This window comes from Diadema antillarum, unplaced genomic scaffold, assembly GCF_040938485.1.
Source record: "Diadema antillarum isolate AM-2024a unplaced genomic scaffold, OU_Dant_1.0 seq00000129_RagTag, whole genome shotgun sequence".
Classification (NCBI taxonomy): Eukaryota; Metazoa; Echinodermata; class Echinoidea; order Diadematoida; family Diadematidae; genus Diadema; species Diadema antillarum.
Window position 1 is genome coordinate 837,454 of NW_027271207.1, and position 20,416 is coordinate 857,869.

At 38.8% G+C, this 20,416-nt stretch overlaps 1 protein-coding gene across 1 annotated transcript in view; it reads right to left on the reverse strand.

Annotated features, from left to right (window-relative positions):
• Positions 1–5,615: 5,615 nt before the first annotated feature.
• Positions 5,616–20,416, reverse strand: part of LOC139727387 (uncharacterized) — a 45,399-nt gene continuing 30,598 nt past the window's right edge. The window contains exons 24-34 of the mRNA XM_071638346.1: positions 19,960–20,159; positions 19,069–19,245; positions 16,861–17,091; positions 16,339–16,509; positions 15,515–15,718; positions 14,605–14,780; positions 13,788–13,905; positions 10,619–10,828; positions 7,814–7,987; positions 7,032–7,188; positions 5,616–5,975 (exon numbers count right to left, since the gene is read on the reverse strand). Of these exons, the coding sequence (XP_071494447.1) occupies positions 5,666–5,975; positions 7,032–7,188; positions 7,814–7,987; positions 10,619–10,828; positions 13,788–13,905; positions 14,605–14,780; positions 15,515–15,718; positions 16,339–16,509; positions 16,861–17,091; positions 19,069–19,245; positions 19,960–20,159 (2,128 nt within the window). The 3' untranslated portion in view covers positions 5,616–5,665. The remainder of the gene's footprint in view (positions 5,976–7,031; positions 7,189–7,813; positions 7,988–10,618; positions 10,829–13,787; positions 13,906–14,604; positions 14,781–15,514; positions 15,719–16,338; positions 16,510–16,860; positions 17,092–19,068; positions 19,246–19,959; positions 20,160–20,416) is intronic.

Sequence of the window (20,416 nt, forward strand, 5' to 3'; positions counted from 1 at the left end):
CACTAGTTGTACGTTAAGTACCTCATTGAGCATCATGAAAAACACATGTGAGGGTGAGGTGTCATGTACCTTTACCCCATCACCCTCCCTGTTCTCAGCTGATCCTTGCCCTGGGTCGCGTAAGTATGCTGAAGTTGTGTACTCGTGTCAAACGAATTGAAACTATAAATGCAGTGAATATCACTTTTTGACAGCAAAATGTAATGGAACATGCTCTGATCCTTCAAAGATGCGACGCTGATGCACAAAATAAGAGTTAATTGGGTCTAATCGCAGCGTTTCAAATGTAGATTCAAGAATCTCAAAAAGTTGCAATATTCTCTTTGACATCGTCATTGAGACAATCTTGATGATGTACGGCACAATGATTATAGTTCGATTTGAAATTTAACTACCGAAAAGGCTGTTTATTATCGTTATAAGAAAAGTGCTTGACAATATTTAAAAGTGTGATCTATCTTAAAGCAATGAATAGCATATAAGAAGTGAACACTGCTGCACATATGAACACTCTATATATACACTCCGGACAGTTATGTCGATGTTTATTGGCATAATCATTACGTATAATGGAGAAATAAGTTAATACATGTAGATAGAAAAGTACATGTACGGTATATCTCCCAGGGCAGCGGAATGGGGGATGCCCCATATGCCCCTTCATCCCGCCAACTTATTCAAACATGAGAGAGAGAGAAAAAAAAAACCTGCTCATTTCGTGGGGAAAATGTTAATTCATTCATCTATTATTACAGTTTGTGTATTTATGATTATATCTTTGTACTGGGGTTGGGTTGTACCATACTGAGTAAAATAACATTTCGTTTTTCGTTTTTCTTCCTTCTTCTTGATAAGCACAGTCCATCATTGGGTGTATAGTCATACTACAAGACTTAGTATTTGGCAGGTCTGATGTGGTTTAGGTACGGTGACTTTTTAAAAACATTGCTAGGTCTTGTATGCTTCTAAAAATGATTTTCGTCTATACTGTTATTTCTTTGTCACCCTACAGTGTACAATGGAGCTTACACAGTACATCTCAGAAATAAATTTGACACCCCCCCCAAAAAAAAAAAATAAAAAAATAAAAAATAAAAAATCCTCTAAATTCGAGGTATATTGATTCTTTTTTTTTTTCGAACTTGTTAGCCCTCCATGGACTATTTTCCTATCTCCATGTCAACATAGTACAACTCAAAATATTCAACCATAATCTTATTTGTTTACATTTCTCTCATAAACATTTACACAAACAAATGTTGGAGTGACTGCACTCTAAACTGAAATTGTTGAGAGTAGAGTACCCGATACAAAATAAATATACAGTATGTATCTCTCATCTGTATAATATTCAATAATTATTTTCATTATTACATTATTTTGCTAGAAACAAATTTGACAAATCCTTTAAACTTAGGGTATATTGATGACTAAAATATTTGTGACCCTGCATCATAAAACCAACAAAAAGTCGCTAGACACATATTTTTTTGTTAAGTGCAGATTCTGAAGAGCAGACTCAGAGCTTTTAAATGATGTATAGCTCCAATGAAATGGACTCTCCTAACCTATCTAAATATTGGAAAGAAAGCACACACTCTGGAAAAGTGTGAACCGAGAAAAGAGGCTCTGAAGTACAGGGGTCTATTCATCTTCACCAAACCCTGCTAGCTGTGCGATGAATGGGACAAAAAAAAAAACATGGCCTAAACCACTAGAGCAACAACAATGAAGAGATTATCAGATTAGGCTGAAATTAAACATGCTCTATAAACACATTCTGTCCGTGATTAATGCCTAATTTCCAAACAGTATAACATTATCCCTTCAAAAGTTACTAGACTTGAAAGTGAAGAGTGTGCAAAGGGTTATGAAGAAATGAAAGGGGGCCTCTAAGACATACCTGATCTCACTACTGCACACACACACACACACACACACACACACACACACACACACACACACACAAACGGTTGTAGAAAAACTGCTTGAAACCCAGTTTCCCATGAAATTTATGATCCCAAGCTCAAGAATAATGTAGAAGGACAGGGGTGTATCCAGGATTTTTTCTGGGGGGGTCGTAACCAAAATTTTTGGACCTTTACCTTTGCGAGGGAGCGGAGCGACCGAGCGGGGGGAGGGTGTGGGAGGGGGGTGTCCCCCCTTCCACGGTAGGGAGTTTTTGAATTCTATATCTTAAAATGGGGCAATTTGGTGCATACAAAAGTGACTTTTTCGGCATGGCAGTGCAGCTTAGAAATAAGGTAAATTATGGCATACTAAAACTAAGTTACGAAATTTACGAGGTTTTTGACAATTTGCTGGAACACCACCTGGTCACTTTTTTTTTCCTGTTGTAGGCCTATATAGAGTAAAAAGCCCTCAAAAAAAAAAAACGTCTTTTACAAAAAGTGGACCTCTTGAAAATTTGGGGGGGGGGGGTCGTACGACCCTCCCGACCCCCCCTTGCATACACCCATGAAGGATGCTCTTTCAAAAAATATGGAAAACCCAATATTGACTTGGTTGACCAGTTTCACCTGTTATGAGTCCTCAAGTAAAATCAAGGGATGTGACTTTTTGTTCGGTTTGTGATGCACGGTCACAAGTATGAAATTTGGGTAATCTCTCGTGTGTCAACAGGCATAACGAAGGATTGCATTTATTTACTGATCCATTGTATTATTTTTGTTTGTTTGTTTGTCTGGCACTTGAATATATATTTAATTGTACAGTGTGTATATACTAGAATTATAAATAGTATGGTACATGGTCTTGAGTGTACTACATTGTATACTACTGTAGACTATTATGCATGGCAAAGTCATATACCGTATGTCCCCCCCCCCCCCCCCCCCACCAAAAAAAAAAGAACAAACAAACAAACAAACAAACAAACAAACAAAACAACAACAACAATAGCACCCTCCACAATGATAGCTTTAAGAACAATGAATCAATCCAAATACAATTTCAGTGTATGAAACCATAACTCATTGCCAACATCTTGCAGAAAACTCCATTCGATTTGCTTCAATGGTCAAAGAGAAATGATGAATTTTGTAGAGGATGTCAGGAATCACTTCCCTCCAAGTTCTGTCTATTGTATTCACACACAAGATCATCAAAGTGCTAAACTTGGAAGAATCAGACTCATCACATGCTCTACAACAATCCACATTTCTCTGTGACCACTTAACCAAATTGGATGGGGTTTCATGCAAAATAGAGCTAAGATGTTATATTTTAAGACCTTGAAGTAGCAATTAGACAGTTTAATCATATTGGGTGTTATCAATGTGAAAATCTGATTGTAATTTTTTTTTTTTTTTTTTTTTTTTTGGGGGGGGGGGGGGGGGGGGGGGGACATACTGTATAATCAAAGTACATGCAGTTTCATTTCGGCGATGCCAAATGCCAAGGTAAAGTAGAATTGTGTGAGCGCTTGAATTATGCATTTTGAGTGTAGTTTGGGTACCGGTACTCAACCCCGAAAAAACTGGGGCAGGAGTGGGGGGGCTTTTTGCCCCCCCCCCCACGTTGTTTCACGCTAAATCTGTAACATAAAAATCTCGCGATGTGCCGGGTACGTGGCTCTAAAATAACGCAATATTTTGTAAGTGCACTTCAGACCAAAATTGCTCAAAAACATGATTTCATGTACAAATCCAATGCTATTTCTGACCAAAATTCATAAATGTATCATTGTTTTTACTTTTACTGAGTAAAATCGATTAATGTCAGGTTGTTTATGATCGGAATAGTGCCGCCAATGGTTTCCCAAAAAAACGAAATAGTAAAAAACAAAAAGTAGAAAACAATGAAATAGATAAGAAATTAAAAAAAAACAATAAGATGCATACGAAAAAAAAACTTGACACTGCCATTTTTTTTAATGTGCATTCAATAAAAATCCTACAAAGAGTACCTAGACCAAAAATTAGCAGTTTTGGACCTTTAATTACAGATTTACAGCCAATTTTGTTTCATTTCAAGCATGAATTAACATAATTAGTTTATTAAAAATGAATTTAAATAATTGCAAAATAATTACCTATTCAGTTTTGTAGATTACCTTGTGAGTGATGCGCATGCCAATTTTCCTCGCGATCACGGCCAAGATCTTGGGGGGCTGAATGAGCCCCCCCCCGATAGTGCAAGGCATCAAAATAGCCCAGTCTTTTTAGAATTAAGTGCATGGAAAAGTGTTGAAAATATTTCTATTTCTGGTGGCCCAGGGCAATTGGGTCACTGTTAATGTCAAGTCTGTATAAATAGTATTTGTGTGTGTGTGTGTGTGTGTGTGTGTGTGTGTGTGTTGTGTGTGTGTAATTAAGAATGCTAATCTAATCACTTGATTATTGCTAAAACATATTGAGTAATGTAAATTATAGTAGAGTTTGTAGTGATGTTGCATAATCTAAGATTATGTTTCGGTATAAGTACGATACATGTAAGGCGCTTATGGAAACTTTGTATTAAGCACCGTAAAAATGTTAATCATTATTGTTAGTAGTAGTATAGGCCTATCTCTGCTAGAAAACTAATATTAATGAAACATTGTTAACATTTCTGACTGAGACTCACTGTCAATTATTTGTAGGTCACAGATAATTACATGAAGTAATCGCAATATATGGTGCAGTGAAATTTGTGAGTTATTGGAGCACTTTGTTTGGTTTGGTTTTTGATGGCATATATTATGTTTATTTCCAAGTCCTACAAATATTCAGCATTTCAACATTTCACTATCATCTCTGACAAAATTCTACTTACACCCACTCCACATTACTTTTCACTCACATTTAATGTAGTTTTAAAACTGCATGACTTCAAAGTTTTTATATCTTTCATCCACTGAATATTTTGGAAAGACAATAATAAGAATTAGAACATAAAATAAAGATATTAACAAACAATTTTTGTGATATCAAAGATTTTACACCCTTCATAACAGAATCAAACACGAGTTGCAGATCAGTATAGTTTTTTTTACACATGAAATATACATTTCATAGGCAATATATAGGCTTACTGAAAATAATTCGAGAACACAGTGAATGAACAACAAATATAAGGAAAAACTACATGTCAGCAAACTTTCAGTGTCTACCAAAATGACACACAAGAAAATTATATAATCTGGAACTTGGCAACAAACTTGCATCATTCAACAGTTGCATCATTCAACAGTTGATGCATATAAGGTGTAATACATTTCTTCCCGAGTGAACATTGCTAACACATAAAACATGATTGTTCTTTATATCAAATAGAAATGTAATAATCTCTACTTCCTCATTGATAAAAACTGAATAATAAGCACTGAAATACCAAAATCAAACAACACTAATCACATTTCTAATATCTAAACCCTGAAGAGTTAAAAATCACAATGAAAGGATCCGCTATGACACACTGCAACTATCTACATCTCTAAAACATCTTGACAAGAAGGCTTCCCAAACAAGCACTGCTCAGAAACAGATGTCTCGGAAAGATCTTGTGTAGAAGCACTCACTAACATGCTAGTGAAGGAATGAAACAACTGAATGCTGCCCTCAACGACAGTAAGGGCTTGGCAGAGTCCAGCACTGTACAAACCTCTTTGGTCAGCCGATTCGGTGCCATGCAATGCATATCAATGTTCAGTCATTCTTTCATCTCAGACTTTGCCCAATTCCTTGCTGGCATTCGATGGTGGGATTTTCACCGGGAACTCGCTGGTAAAATCTGTCTCCTCCTCAGCAGAAGGGAAAGGTGTGTAAGGAGGGGGCAAGTCCTGTTCCTTGAGTGCCGTACTGTCCGACTGCAGCTCCTCGTTAGTCGAGACTCCCTCGGCGCCGTAAACAAAGCCCGGATTTACTGTACCGTGGTCTCCGTTGTAGACATAGCTATAGGGGTTGGTTTCATTGCCCACTGCCGCTGCGTTCAGTAGCTGAATATCGTTTGCCGTTTCACTGCCTGTCTTTTCCCTGGCGAAGCAGAAATGGAAAGAGAGATAAGGTACCGGACAAACAAAAATGAACGGGTCATGACATGACACAGAAATAGCAACAAGTGAGCAAAACCAGTAGCTTTCAATGATTTGGTGCTGAGCTTGTTTTCAGCTAGGATTTATTTATTAAAAGTATCAGGTAATTTCTTCCTGCTTACAGTTCAGTGAAAATAATGATGTATAAACAAGCAATATCTTACAAATGAACGAGGGTATCAAGTAATGAATGTACTTCTGTCATTTTTCTCTCTTTCTTCTCTGTCATGTTGAAAAGATGGAATAGTTGATGTTGGAAATAGAACAGACAGTGAAAGTTGCTGCAGATACAAACATGGAACTGAAAGCATATTGCTGTTTGGGAGACAAAACCTTTATCTGAAAAAATTCAAATGTTCAGGAGAGCGACAGAAACATAACAGACAAAACACTACAACAGCAGGGATCGCCTTTTCGTAAGACATGCTGTGGTGATTTCTTTTTTCCCCCTTTTTTCTTTTTTTTTTTAAGGTAAGGAAGCTACAAATGTAGGATTTGGACAGGACATTACTTAAGGCAATAATCCAAACAAAGTGATTTTTACCAAAATTTTAGATACAAGGTCTTATCACCCCAGCAACGATATGAGCCTTAGTGCTTGTGTGGCAACACATTTCTTCCTTTTTATTCTGATATGATATAGACTTTCAAAACTAAATTTTGTGGATATCCAATGTTTTCACTTTCATTGGGTTTTACATGTTCCTATAGAAGATTCAATTTCAGAACAGCTTGGCGTTTTTATAATAGGTTATCATGATACAGCAGCTGGGCATACGAGATGACCTCAAAATGAGACAAAAATGGTCACAAGCATGATCATTACAAGAGGGAGATGAGAGGAAATAATAAAAGATGAGAAGGATAAGACAAGAGGAGAAATGATAAAGAAAGAGAGAAAACGAGAGACAGTTGATGCTGAGGTGGCCTGGTTACTAAACGGCAAAATTAGAACTATGTGGGCATTACAACCAAAGCTATTGCAATCAGACATTACCTTTTGCGGCATCTCCAACAAATGATACCAACGACAACAATGAGAAGCACACAGAATCCAGCCACAGCAATCCCGATGATGGCGCCAAGGGGCAGCAGCCACGTGGTCGGATGTACAGTTACGGGAACATGGGGTGTGACGGTCGTGTAAATGGGTGCTATAGTAAGACCAAAGACCAAAACATAATGGGGCATGTACGCAGCTGCAAAATGTAAATCTTTTCACTGTATCGTGACAGTAATGGTCAAAAGATTATCATAAAAGCTTTATACATTTACGTCCTTTACTATTTGGCCGTAATGAAATGTTGACATAACAAAAGAAAACCACTGGCCCCCAGGACTTTGTTGCAATGGGAGTGCACTCTACATAGATCTATAGACGCTCATTTTCTTGAAGACTCACAGATTCACTTCACCCTTGTTGCTACCAAGTACATTCTAATACCTAGAATCTAATTTGCATATCAGTCATCTAAGCACCATTCCAGCTTTCTGGTCATCAAGCACAAACTAAAGAAGTCTGAAGGTACATTGCAGGGCTGCACACAAACCCATTTGTTTTTCTACAGGTCTGACAAGACATGTCCGACCAGTAGGTATCCAGCTTTTCCATTTTTTACTGATCCATCCCTGAAAAAAGTTACTGGTCTGACAGTGATTTTTATTGGTCCTGGACCATCGGACCAGTGCCAGTGTGCAGCCTTGTTTGTACGTTGTATGCTGAAGATTCAAATATATGTATATGCAGTAAATCAGTTTGTTGGTGAGCCTCCATCTCACCTCTGCAGTCGGTCTCATTGGTGGAATGCATCCCAAGGGTGTGGTGGTCTTCTGGGCAAGGGATGCACTCCTCTTGGGCCTCCTCATCCTGGTAGGTGTCCTCCGGGCACGACACACACTCGTACTCTGTCCCATTGTCCCTCATACCAAAGTAGGTTCCAGCTCCACATGGCACTAAAACCAAGAATGGGAAACCATGCAGTGGGGGAAAAAAATAAATGACTGAGCAATTTCTTTGAAAAATCTCACTGACTTCCACCATCAATTGGTATCTCCGTTAACAGGAATATACTGGACAAAATATGGCTTATCTTGTTTTTAGGTCATAAAGAAGAAATTGTTAAGAAGTTTTGACTGACAAGGATAACATGGATGCCTATCTGTTCTTCTCATCTATATTTGATGATATGTTTACGTTACACTTCAATTTTAATCTGTTGTATTCCTGTGTATATGATTTTTGTTGGAAATATTGTCAGCACCTCTAACACATTTGCCCCAGTATTTTCAAACGCATTCTGACATGCTGATGATTTGATGAACATACAATAATTGTACTTTGTAGCACTCAATGAAAGGAAACAAAATATTCAGTACCTGAAGGGGAAAAGTGGTGTACAGAAGGCTGAAAGTGAATCTCACCTTTCAATGAAGCCAAAACAAACTACTGTCTGATGATGATACAGTGTACATGTACATACTGTACATCCTATATCAAAGCTTTTTTTTTAACGTTAAAATCTATACATAATTTCGTCTGTACATAGGAAACCTGGGTTTTTATCTAAGTAGTGTGAACATGAAAAACCTCATCATTTCAGCAAGTGCTTGCCCTCATCTAACATGAACTTTTCCTAAAACGAAATTCTGTGGATGTTTCTTCATAATTATTATTTTCTTATTATTGTTGCCCTGCAGTGATACAAAAATTGCAGTAGTCAGTAGTCTTCTTATCCAGTCATGGTAGCATCAAAATTTTAAAGATAGTTCATAACTTATGAATGAATAGTCAATTTTCCTCAACCTTCACTGACATTGCTGCATTCAGTCAATCAATATAACATATTTTCGAATGATTCTCTTTCTGAGAGATTTTTGAAAATTTTGAACCAAAGCAAACAAACTAATGAAAACATACAGCACCGACCAACACATATCACTGTTAGGGTGACAAAACCGTGTATCTCAAAAATGTCAAATGTTCAGGGGAGCCAAAAAACATATGGCAGCCAAATCACAGTAATAAATGGGATCACCTAAAGTTTTCTTTAAAGGGGAAGGCTAGTAACTGATCAGTGGGAATCAGTGGAAATGCTGGGAGATGATTGTTCCAATCCTTATGGGATTCATTCAAGAGTTCATTGTATATCTATTGTTGTGTGAAAATGATTTGCTTCAGAATGGCCTCATATTCAAGTAATGTGCAGATTAATGCTCCGTCACTGACCAGGGACGCTAACCTGGAAGCATTAAACTGCACATAACTTGAATATGAGACCATTCTGAAGCAAATCATTTTCACACAACAATAGATATACAATGAACTCTTGAATGAATCCCATAAGGATTGGAACAATCATCTCCCAGCATTTCCACTGATTCCCACTGATCAGTTACTAGCCTTCCCCTTTAACATGCCATGGTGGCTTAATTTGGGGGTAAGATAGCTGGGATTTTGAAGAGACATTACTTAAGTAATTATCTGACAATTAATCCAAGGAAAAAGGAATTTTCACCAAAATTTGAGATGAAAGGTTTTGTCACCCAAGCAACAGTTAGTATTTCTAAAATGTGTTTGGTTAATATAAAGCCAGTTCACAGTTAGCACAAGTCTGCAATGACCTATTACACCACAGACTTTACAAAACATGGAATTATTTTAAAGAAGAGCAATATTGAACACAGCCAAGCAGAAAGAGGTAATTTACATGCAAGTGCTGCATGAACGTATTTTGCTGATTTGATTGAAAAGAGTACATTAACATTTATAACATAGTCTTCATGAAGACAATGCATTTTTTTCAAATTCATGAATTTTTTCCGTCGAGATACTTTCATTGTAACTGATTGACAAATTGCCCTGCAGCGACGTAAATAAGCACTGAATTGATCAGTGTTTTAGTAGTAGCCATGATAAAAAAAAACATGGGCGTACATAATCAAGCTCATCTCCACCAGACCACCGAGCTTTCGCCTGACAGCAAGCAGCAGGTACTGTGTAATTATTCAAATCAATGAAATTCTTCCGTCGAGATGCTTTCATTGCAACTGATTGACAAATTGCCCTACATCGAGGTAAATAAGCACTGAATTGATCAGTGTTTAAGTAGTAGCCAAGATAAAAAATCATGGGCGTACATACTCGAGCAGGATTCGAATCCATGACCTCCTGATCTCCAGACAGGTGTCATCTCTGCTAGACCACCGAGCTTTCGCCCAACAGCAAGTGTTGGTTCTAATCCTTATAGCATGCAGTGGGTACTGCGTAATTATTCAAATTCATGAAATTCCTCCGTCGAGATGCTTTCATTGCAACTGATTGACAAATTACCCTGCATCGACGTAAATAAGCACTGAATTATCTAGCGCGCTTGTAATTGTTGAGTGTGCACGGCACATGTTTGTTTATTGTGACATCAGAGCCATGCAATGGAACATTTTGTTCAAACAAAATTGCACTGCTGACAGCAAGAGTGTGCAATGAAACTTTTCACTAAATGTCACGTGATGGGCAATCGACCAATCGGATAGCTACATTCTAAATATGTGTTGTATATGAGCTAATATTTATCAAAAGCCATTTACCACAGTATCCCTGGCTGGCACTTTCCAGATATCCAGGGGGGCAATTCTCCCAGGCATCTCCTGTAAATGAGGTCGGGTCACTGGCTAAGTGCTCGTCGTTGACCTCCAGGGTGAATGACCCATTGTTTATCAGAGAGGTCAAATTGAAGTAGAATACGTCAAGTGGTTCTGCACTATCAGGGGGTTCCAGGGTCGCAGATGACGAGTTATCTGCAAGTCAATAATTTAAAGAAAACAGCACAGTTATTAACCAAATGAGGATGGGCTGATTCTGCTATAACATGCATTTCCCATAGACACCTGCTCAAGTATGCTCGGGACTAGTCTTCAACGAGTTAAAACTCCTTTAAAATCCTTATGATTGAGCCAATGTACAATGTATAATACAGTTTTCATGCACTACGTACAGTGTTCAGGGATGCACACCTTGTAGAACAGCATTGCAGTATTCTGAGAGCTGAAAAGTCATATAATTGTTGATGGAAAAATAATATTTCTACCTTTCCTGCAATAAACATAGCGGAGTATTATCATTTTGGAGGGAAAAAAACAACAACAAACCAATTGTGACCTGCTACAACAAAAGGATCCTAAAGTCGCTGACGGGTGAGCCGAGAACAGTCAGTCCGCAGCGTGAGCGAAAACGCACGTATTTATTCAAGTCGTATGCACGGCTGAGCGGTGCTTGCATACGTAATGAGCAGATACATGGTCATGAATAAATCCGTGTAGAACGAGTATTTCTCGTCAGTTTTCGACACTTTTAGTATCGACTGAAAGACCTGAAATCTTTCATGCCCCTCTAAAATGTGGTGAAGACTATGTCCGCTAAGGTATATAGTATCACAATAAGGGCACGTTTTCCCATCTTCATTTCAATACGGGTCAGGAACTAGCAAAATTCAGAGACATGTCTAGCGTCGAGTTTAAAAAGATTATCCTCGCATTCGCACCGGAATTCCGGGTCTGTGATTGGTCGAAATCTGTCGCAAGACGCGGCGTGTCGCATTGCGTAGTATCCATTGGCTGCTGACTCAATGCTGTGAGTTTTAAATGTTAGGTTCCAGATTGTGATCGAATTTTCACTCTCTGTACAAAACTTGAACTTTACATAGGAACCAATGATGTGTATGTGAGTGTGCACTTACAATGACCCTGAACAATGGACCTGGCTGCCACCTGTCCCGAGCTCTGCTGCAAGGCACATGAATGCTTAATCAATTATTCATGTGGATTGCCCCGAGCACTGCTAGTCTGAATTCTTGACACAGGGTGAAATGCATGCGCATGAAAGAAGTAAGCACATGTTTCCATGTGCTTGCACACACCACATTTCAGAATGAACAAAGACTAGCTGCGATAGTGGAATTCCTCATGAAACATTCCAATCCTGGCCATTGTCCACGACCATTGTCTGGGTATCAACAACACATTCCACGCGTGTTCATTCACTACCCCACTTCCAGTAAGAAAACATAATTTGCCTTGTTTTCAACAGGAAAATTCACAACCTTAAAAATGGTGCCCCTCTTCGTTTTTTAATTGATCATACTCGCTCAAGTTTCACGATTGTGAAATCGAAGAAATTACGGAGATCTATTTTCAATACCAGTCAGGAACTAGCAAAACATCAAACTATGATCTAAAAGCTTCTTGAACATTGGCAAAATAATCGTTTACTTTGATGCTAAAATGGACTACTATATTGACATCAAAAATAGGGAAATTAGGTATCAAATTAATGAGCATAATCAGCTCTATAACTTACCTAACCATCCTGGGTAAAACAATGCACTGCGAAAGCTATGAAAGCTGTTGTTGCGACCTCTGCAAAAACTCTCGCAAAGTATCGCGAAATCTCGTCAGTCTCAAGGGCACAAACTGCGTAAACGTGATTCTGAATAAAATTGTCGTTCGTGCCTCATTATCGCACACGCTGCGGACTGACTGAGAAAATCGAGTTTGAAGTCAGATCACCAAAATCTGTCAAAACATTTGGATTTCTGTTTTGAACATAATTTTGTAGTCTAATGTATCTTCTATCATCTGCCGAAATTTTGAAGCTATATGATAAAAGGAAAGGCCTGAAAATAGCATTTTTCTGGGCCATGATTGGCTCGCTCGTCAGCGTCTTTAGGATCCTTTTGTTGTAGCGGGTCACAATTTTCTTCAAAAAACCAACAGTAGTTTTCGCAAAGAACAGCAGGAAATGCTGCAAAAGTAACAGTTTGCATCTCTGCATGTTTCAAATTGTAACACATGATGGATGTAAAATATATCAAACGAGACACATATATTGGGTGAATTTAATGTAGCATGATGCATTTCATATTGAAATGACCCTGTCTTGATGAGGTGATAAGGATGAAAACTCTTGAAAATATGAATTCAAAATTCAGTTGATTCGCTTCCTGTTATCCACAGCTGATAATTCCCAGATCATAACAAATCTAACAATTACAGGCTACTGTAACAAAATTAAGTCTTCACATACATTTGTAAAGTGGGATAATTACAACTATAACAAAAAGACAGAAAGAAAATTATTCAATCTGAGGATTTGGTAAATCAAAGCAGTATACTTAAATATTATTTCCAATGACTGGGCTTGATAAAGGAAACCACAACTCTAATCTCAAGTTATTCTTACGGTGAAGTTTCATGAGTTTGGAAGAATCACTGAAAAAAGTAACAGAAACTACACGGAATATGGGAGAGAGAGATGTTTTTCATCTACAACAGGGTTCCCAAAATTTGATTCTTTGTCTCGTTCTATTCTGTGATTCCCTTGCTGCCATGGGCAAAATAAATACATTTCTGTATGCACAGCATATATACAGCTGTATAGTACTTGAGTTGTCAAATATGTACGTAATTAAAAAGATAAGCAGAAACTTGCTCACTCTCATTAACTCTTGATCACTAGATTTCACAAAGTCATAACTTTCTTTGAGTTCAAAAAGATGATTCAAATATGGTAAACTTCACTTTCCACTGATGCCTGTACATAGACTCTTTTAACTATATGTCCGAAGTGTTTTCAAATGATGGCTTTGGTTTCCCCATACATCATACGAGCAGACATATTTTGCACCATATTAAAATTTCCAAGGACTAAGAGTGGTGGTGGGGATGGGGGGTGGGGCGAGGATGATCTTAGGGCTCACACCTGACTCAGGGAGAGGAACTTGGCTGGAGGCATTCTGCTGGACGGTGATGCTGATTGTGACTGGTGCAGTGACCCTGACTGAACGACGCCTATTGATCTGGAGCTCACAGTTCTTCACCTGTGAAGACAATGTGCTGAAGTATGAGAGCTAGGATTTTGTCTAAAAACGTCAACAAAATACACAATGTGAATGACATCTTCTGTCGTTCTTATCCTTTTCTCATATAGACACAAATACTAAAAAGGCTCGGTCATTCAATATCAAATGAAATTAAGCAGCATTTAGCTGAATAGGTTTGGCTTATGCAGAATTCAATATGCACATGAGGTACAACAATCCAAGGTAAAGGTGGGTTGACCTTCATACATGTTCTTCACTATCCATCAAACATCTTATGATGTCACCTTTTAGGAAGACACTACACGCATACGACAGTAATTACTTTGTTTGCAACTATATTCTACAAGGTTGTGAAGCTAACGTTGGTATAGAGTGCTCAATGTTGAGATTGCAGAGATTAGAATAGCAATAACATTCAGACAGGATGATAATTAGAAGTTCATCAGTGTTTAAGTACAACTCTGAGTTTAGTGCGACCTGCATCAGGTGCTCTCATCTGGTCATTCGCACTGCATGCATGTCCCGTTAAACTCATGAGTAGTACTTTTCACTTAACATTGTTTTGTGGTCATAATCAGATAACTGCATGATCCTTTACTCACGCTCTTAAATGTGCTTCATCGAGTATTATCAGGCAAAACTATGTATGAAACAAAAAACAATAAGACACAAAGGCAAGCAGACACCCAAGCCCACCTGGACACCAAGAATGCGACAAGTCCGGTCAGCTATGCACTCAATCTCATCTGACTTCTCAGTCAGGAGGTTGTTAGCTGCATTCCGTAGGTAGTCCCTGTCTGCTCTTGACTGACATATGGCGCCAGGGTATGCCACTGACACAATTCCTGTGGCACCTTGGTTGTGCATCAGCTCTACAAAATGGAAAAAAACAAACTTTTTGTTACTTCTTGTGTACCTCATGTGAACATTATTCATTCATGAGTTCACAATTAACCAATGAGCTACAACGTACTTTTGAAAAGCTATTGAATTACTGTTTTTATGCAACATTAAGGCTCTATTTAAGATAAGGACCTACAAGTGATTTTTAATAAGACTTATATTCTATGTCAAAACATCACTGGCTCTTTTAAGCACTCTTTTCAAGTCTTAAATAATAACTCAGATGAAAGAAGAAAGTATGGACTTTACCTCTTGTATGTAAGAAATAGAAGCTATGTCTTTCCTATGAAAAGAAATCACATTCTTCTGTGAGGGGGGGGGGGTTGTTACTGTGAGTACATGATGCCATGATTCTTTGTGAATTGTACAGACTGATCCTAGATGTAGGAAAAAGACAAGGAGCTGCCTTTGACACAGAATTTTCATGATAACAATAGATATAATTTGTACATTAGTGCACAATTTTATGCTATGAAAAATGTCAAATAGAAGTGCAATTTCATCATTAACCCGTTGAGGACAGGCTGATTTTGCTACAACACTCATTTCCCATAGACCTCTGCCCGAGTATACTCGGGACTCGTCCTCAACGGGTTAACCATTAGTTTCCAAGTGCTTTGTATGATACAAATTGATATAAGTGTATCTGTACACATATTTTCTGCAACATATTCTCACAAAGTCAAGAGTCTGTTCTTCCTACCGGTGCATGAGGGCAGTCTTGCAAATGGATTATCCTTGGTCTGGTGGCTCCAGCGGTAATTTGAGTCCTTCCCACACGTGTAGCTCTCCTGGATGCGCTCCGCAAAGCCGTAGCCATGGCGACAGCCGATGGAGCAGGTCTTCATGTCCTCCACGTCGCGGCACTGGAGGTAACCCCTCAAGGGTCTCCTCAGCCTGAGACAGCCTGAGAGCGAAGTGTGGGAGATATCATGGACAGTGAGACGACATGGGTCAACAGGAATACACAAAGACCAAAAGAATGGATATACAGCGCACTGTTTAAGTGACCCAACACAACATGTAAGCACAATCATAAACTAGAGAAAAGAACAAATTGAACTTATCATTAAACTAATGATAAAAAGATCAAGGTATAGGCACACTTTTCATTGAAATGCTTAATTGCACTGGAAGTGTACTTTCTGTCCATATATTACTAACTGTGCATTTTGTTTGAGCATTTTTTACTATGCCACTCCGATATTCCCATCGATTTTGCACAATAAGTCAGGCTCAGTTCCAATCCGCACTCAATATTATTACTGACTGCTATAACCATAATGACACAATAAAAGTATAAGAAATTCACTCACGGAGCCTGAGAAACATTCATGTATTTAAATACTACTCAATGTACTGCCTATAATGTGATAGTTTTTGAAGTAAATGAGATGCTGTACCCCTTCTTTGATATGATACAAACATTACAAAATGAAATGAATCATTCCATGCTGTTACAGTGTACACATGATCTGCTCTGAAGTAGGACTTTTCCACTGAGAAAAGTAGGGGTGTTCGCATTACCTGGGCAGGGAATGTCATTGCAGATTCTCTCCTGCTGCTCCTTCCCTGTGCAGTTGAGGCCCCCACCCTGGGGGACTGGGTCAGTGCAGGTCCTTGTGCGAGACTGGATGCCTCCAGCACAGGTCAAGCTGCACTCACTCCATAATGACCAGTTTGACCATCCACCATCCACTGAATGGACAAGACGTACACAAACAGACGAGGCTTGAACACGACAATAAAGATCTTTGCTTCACTCATTGCTCTTGACACACACATACACACACACACACACAAACAAAATACTTAGTGAGAGGGAGCTGGTGTAACAAAGCTTACATGCCAACTTACACCGAACATTTCCCCCAGGGATTCTGCCCCCTGAACTCCTGCCGACCAACACAGTCACTTGCCCAACCAGAAAAGAAAGATATGTTGGTCACATTCTCCTGCAATAACATCTGAATGTAAACTCTCAGCAATTTTACCAACACTGCATTATACGTAAATATGCATTTGATATATTTTTTCAAGTTAGCATACCTTTCTCAGTTTCACAGAAATCTCCTGAAAATCCATTAGGACAATGGCAAAGAGCTGTTGCCTCTTTGGTTTCACACGTCCCTCCATTCCTACAAAATTCTGGACTGCACAGGTCTTGGGCCTGTTCACACTGGATGCCCGTGTAGCCCTCTTCACACTCGCAGTGATAAGAGCCCAGTTTATCCTGGCAGGAGCCATGCTGACAAGGGTCTGAAAGGCACTCATTAACGTCTGTAAGAGAGAGACAGATAGACAGAGGGATAGAGGGATAGGATGTTTATGTGTATGTCATTTTTTTTTAATAATGTCATATCTTACAAGGGAAATGTTTAAGCGCATGCCTTATTTATTATCGATGTAATTTTCATGACTGGAAATATTATGCCAACGCACACTTTCTATTTAGTCAGGAGTGTGTCAAAACTAGTATCAGCATTCATTTTTTTTTTTCAAACTTTAAAGAGATATTACCATATTGGTGCAGATGAGGCTTGGGCTTTAAACTTTATGTGAGATACCAAGAAACCATTTATGAAATGTTACAGAGCATACCATTCTTAAAGGAATTCAAAGTTTACTAGACGGAAATTGGTTTTGGAATAGCTGAGACATCAAAAAATAAAGTAAAACAGAGTGATCCTAATAAAAGGTGGGTCCCACCTTTTATCAGAGTTGCTCTGTTTTGGATATCTCAGCCATTTCAAAACCAATTTTCATCAAATAAACATTGAATCCCTCTTGGAATTACATGCTCTTTCATATCTCATAAGAGGTTTCTCATTATCTCACCAAAAAAAAGTCAGAAGCCTGGAGTTAGGTCTCAAACAAAACTATACGATCCCTTTAATCTTCTCAGGAAGTCAAACATACAGTTTTAATTCTCGCTATCGCCAATGACGTAAAAAGCACCCGGATGTGGCTTTTTTTGTCAAGATTTAGTGCACTTCCGGGACTGAGGCACTTCCAGCGTGGGGCATACTTTGCACAGCGCTAGCATGCACGTATGTGTACTTTACCAATAGCGCCGCGCCGACCGCGGATACTAGTACAGTAGGCAGCTGTACCGTGTACCCGAGCCACTATCCAGTGGCCTGGCCTGTCATACTCGTACACTGTAGCTGTAGCCCCCGCATTGCCCTAGGATGGCCTTGCATTAGCATGCACCACCGCACGCATACAAGTTAAGCTAACACATACCGGTACATCGTACTGCTTGATCATGCAATCGATGTGCACATCACTGATCAGTCATCTCTGCATACGCTGAAAATATGCTGGAAAATATTCACCCACCTGGATATCGTCATGGAATGCCCACCTTTTTTTATTTGTTCTCTGTCGAGGTGTCGCAAACACAATCGGGAATGAACCATAATCTCGAACTTATCCTGTCTCCGAAGAAATTTCTTCCAAGCAAGTACTACTACTAGTAAGTCGCGCACGCACTGCGCTGTGGAGTCACCAGCAAACTTCACCCACGCGGCCACGTCACGTCTCACATGCCACTAAGGGACCTTTTTCCGTAGAATTTGTTCATTTATTGTCGTGCGAACAACACATGGCAGCTTCGCAGTAACAACCCATAGTTGTATTAACAGCAATTTCTTAAGAATGGAGAAATTTCAAATCATATTAAAGCTAAAATTCAAGTCGAGAAAACAGTAAGTTCACGTAGAATACAGTCGGTTGTATGTGTAAATAGCATATAGTCACATATCACGAGTGTATGAATGGAAGTGACTTTGCTACCGGACTATCCCATATATCCTGTAAATCCCGTAAATGACGCTTAAATCAACATTCGGGTACTTTTTACGTCATTGGCGATAGCGAGAACTGATTCATGGTCCAGGGCTTACTGACTTTCTCAACTTAATCAACTTTTTTCATAAACATAAATCTGCATACATTAAATTATCTAAAGACTGAAACTGGCAGGATGACAGTCAAACTTTACGGAAAGAAGACAAAGCATTTCTAAAGAACAAATAAAATGTAAACAACGATTTGCATGCTACACATCACAGAGCAATCTCTATAAAAAACAAAAAATAAAAAAAAAACACACTTGGAGTGCAATGTTTTGTAATCCTGTTGTAAAATGCTCTGGCAGATGCATAAAGTGCATGCACACAAGTTGTGCATTGCTGATAAATACAACTGTTTGTATCATTCAAGTCACGAACTTCAAATGAGCTTCACGCTTACCATCACATTGCGAAGGTGATTCTAGCTGATTGGACGAGACATTGACATGTGATGGCATGTCTGTCCATGACACTATGTCACCAAAGAGGGCGGGCTGACATGACGACGCAAGGCTCTGCCGTACAGCATCCGACAATTTCGAACCCCACACATTGTAGGCACTGATGGCAACATAATCTGTGGGCCATAATAGAATGAATAACATGTGAACTCTTTCTGCGACTTATCCTTTAATTTTCACATCATAACAATGACATCCCCTGGTACTGGCCGCTATGAATGAACAGCATTCCCACAGGCACAGACTAGAATTATAGCCATTGCAGCATGACAGTTGATATAAAAAACAAAACAAAACAAAACAAAACTTCATTGTCTGTGCAACACAAACAGGAGAGCATTATTGTAAAAATGAATAAGAATTGAAGTTGGATTGAAATACAACAAAACAAGACAATGCAGTTGTTGCCTGTTTTTGGTTCTTTGTTAAGCATGCAAAATGAAATTGGTAAATTTTACTCCAGAGGTATATTTCACAAAGAATTGCTGTCAATCGTAAAGGTTAAGATTGAAACTTGAAATTATGGCAAGCCATTTGTTTCCCTGTTCAGTGTCATTTAATGTTTTTAAAATGCTCTTCAAATTATTATCAAAATTCACAGAGAATTTCCTTTGTCACTTAATATATTTTGTATATTAATGGCTGTGTGTAAAAAGCTCCAATATTTGGAAGTTTATAGGATATCATTAATGACACACACAGCAAACCATAATTTTAAGTTGATCTTAACTTTTAAGATTGACTTAAATTCTTCTTCAAACACCCACGGATCACCAATATAATGTAAATGGCAGAAATGTCAGTAGTGACAAAGCAAATTGTGTCTCTACCTGTGTCACCCATAATGTCTGCCCCTAACCAGATCCTGCCTCCAGAGGGCTCATGTCCAGCTGCCATGGTAACGTTGCCTGATAGAGGCTCTTCTCTGTCCACTGACAGAGTCCAGGAACTGGTCGGTGTGAACGTCCATATGACATGTATGTGATGCCACCTATTGTCGCAGAGCGAAGTTCCAACGTTGTATGTAACACTGGCAAGAAGAATGGGAAGATATCATTTCATTATAAAGGCTTGAAATTTTTGACCTAGGGTGAGTAGGCAACAGGGGAAAAAAAAAATCATACATAGAAGGTCACATCCATAATTGTCCCCGCCGAACGAGTTCGAGCAGGGGACTATGAAACGGGCTCCGTACGTGTGTGTGTCCGTCTGTCCGTCTGTCCGTCCGTCTGTGCGTCCGTGTGTGATCAAAATGTTCAAAATGCTACTCCTTCGCCATTTCCAAAC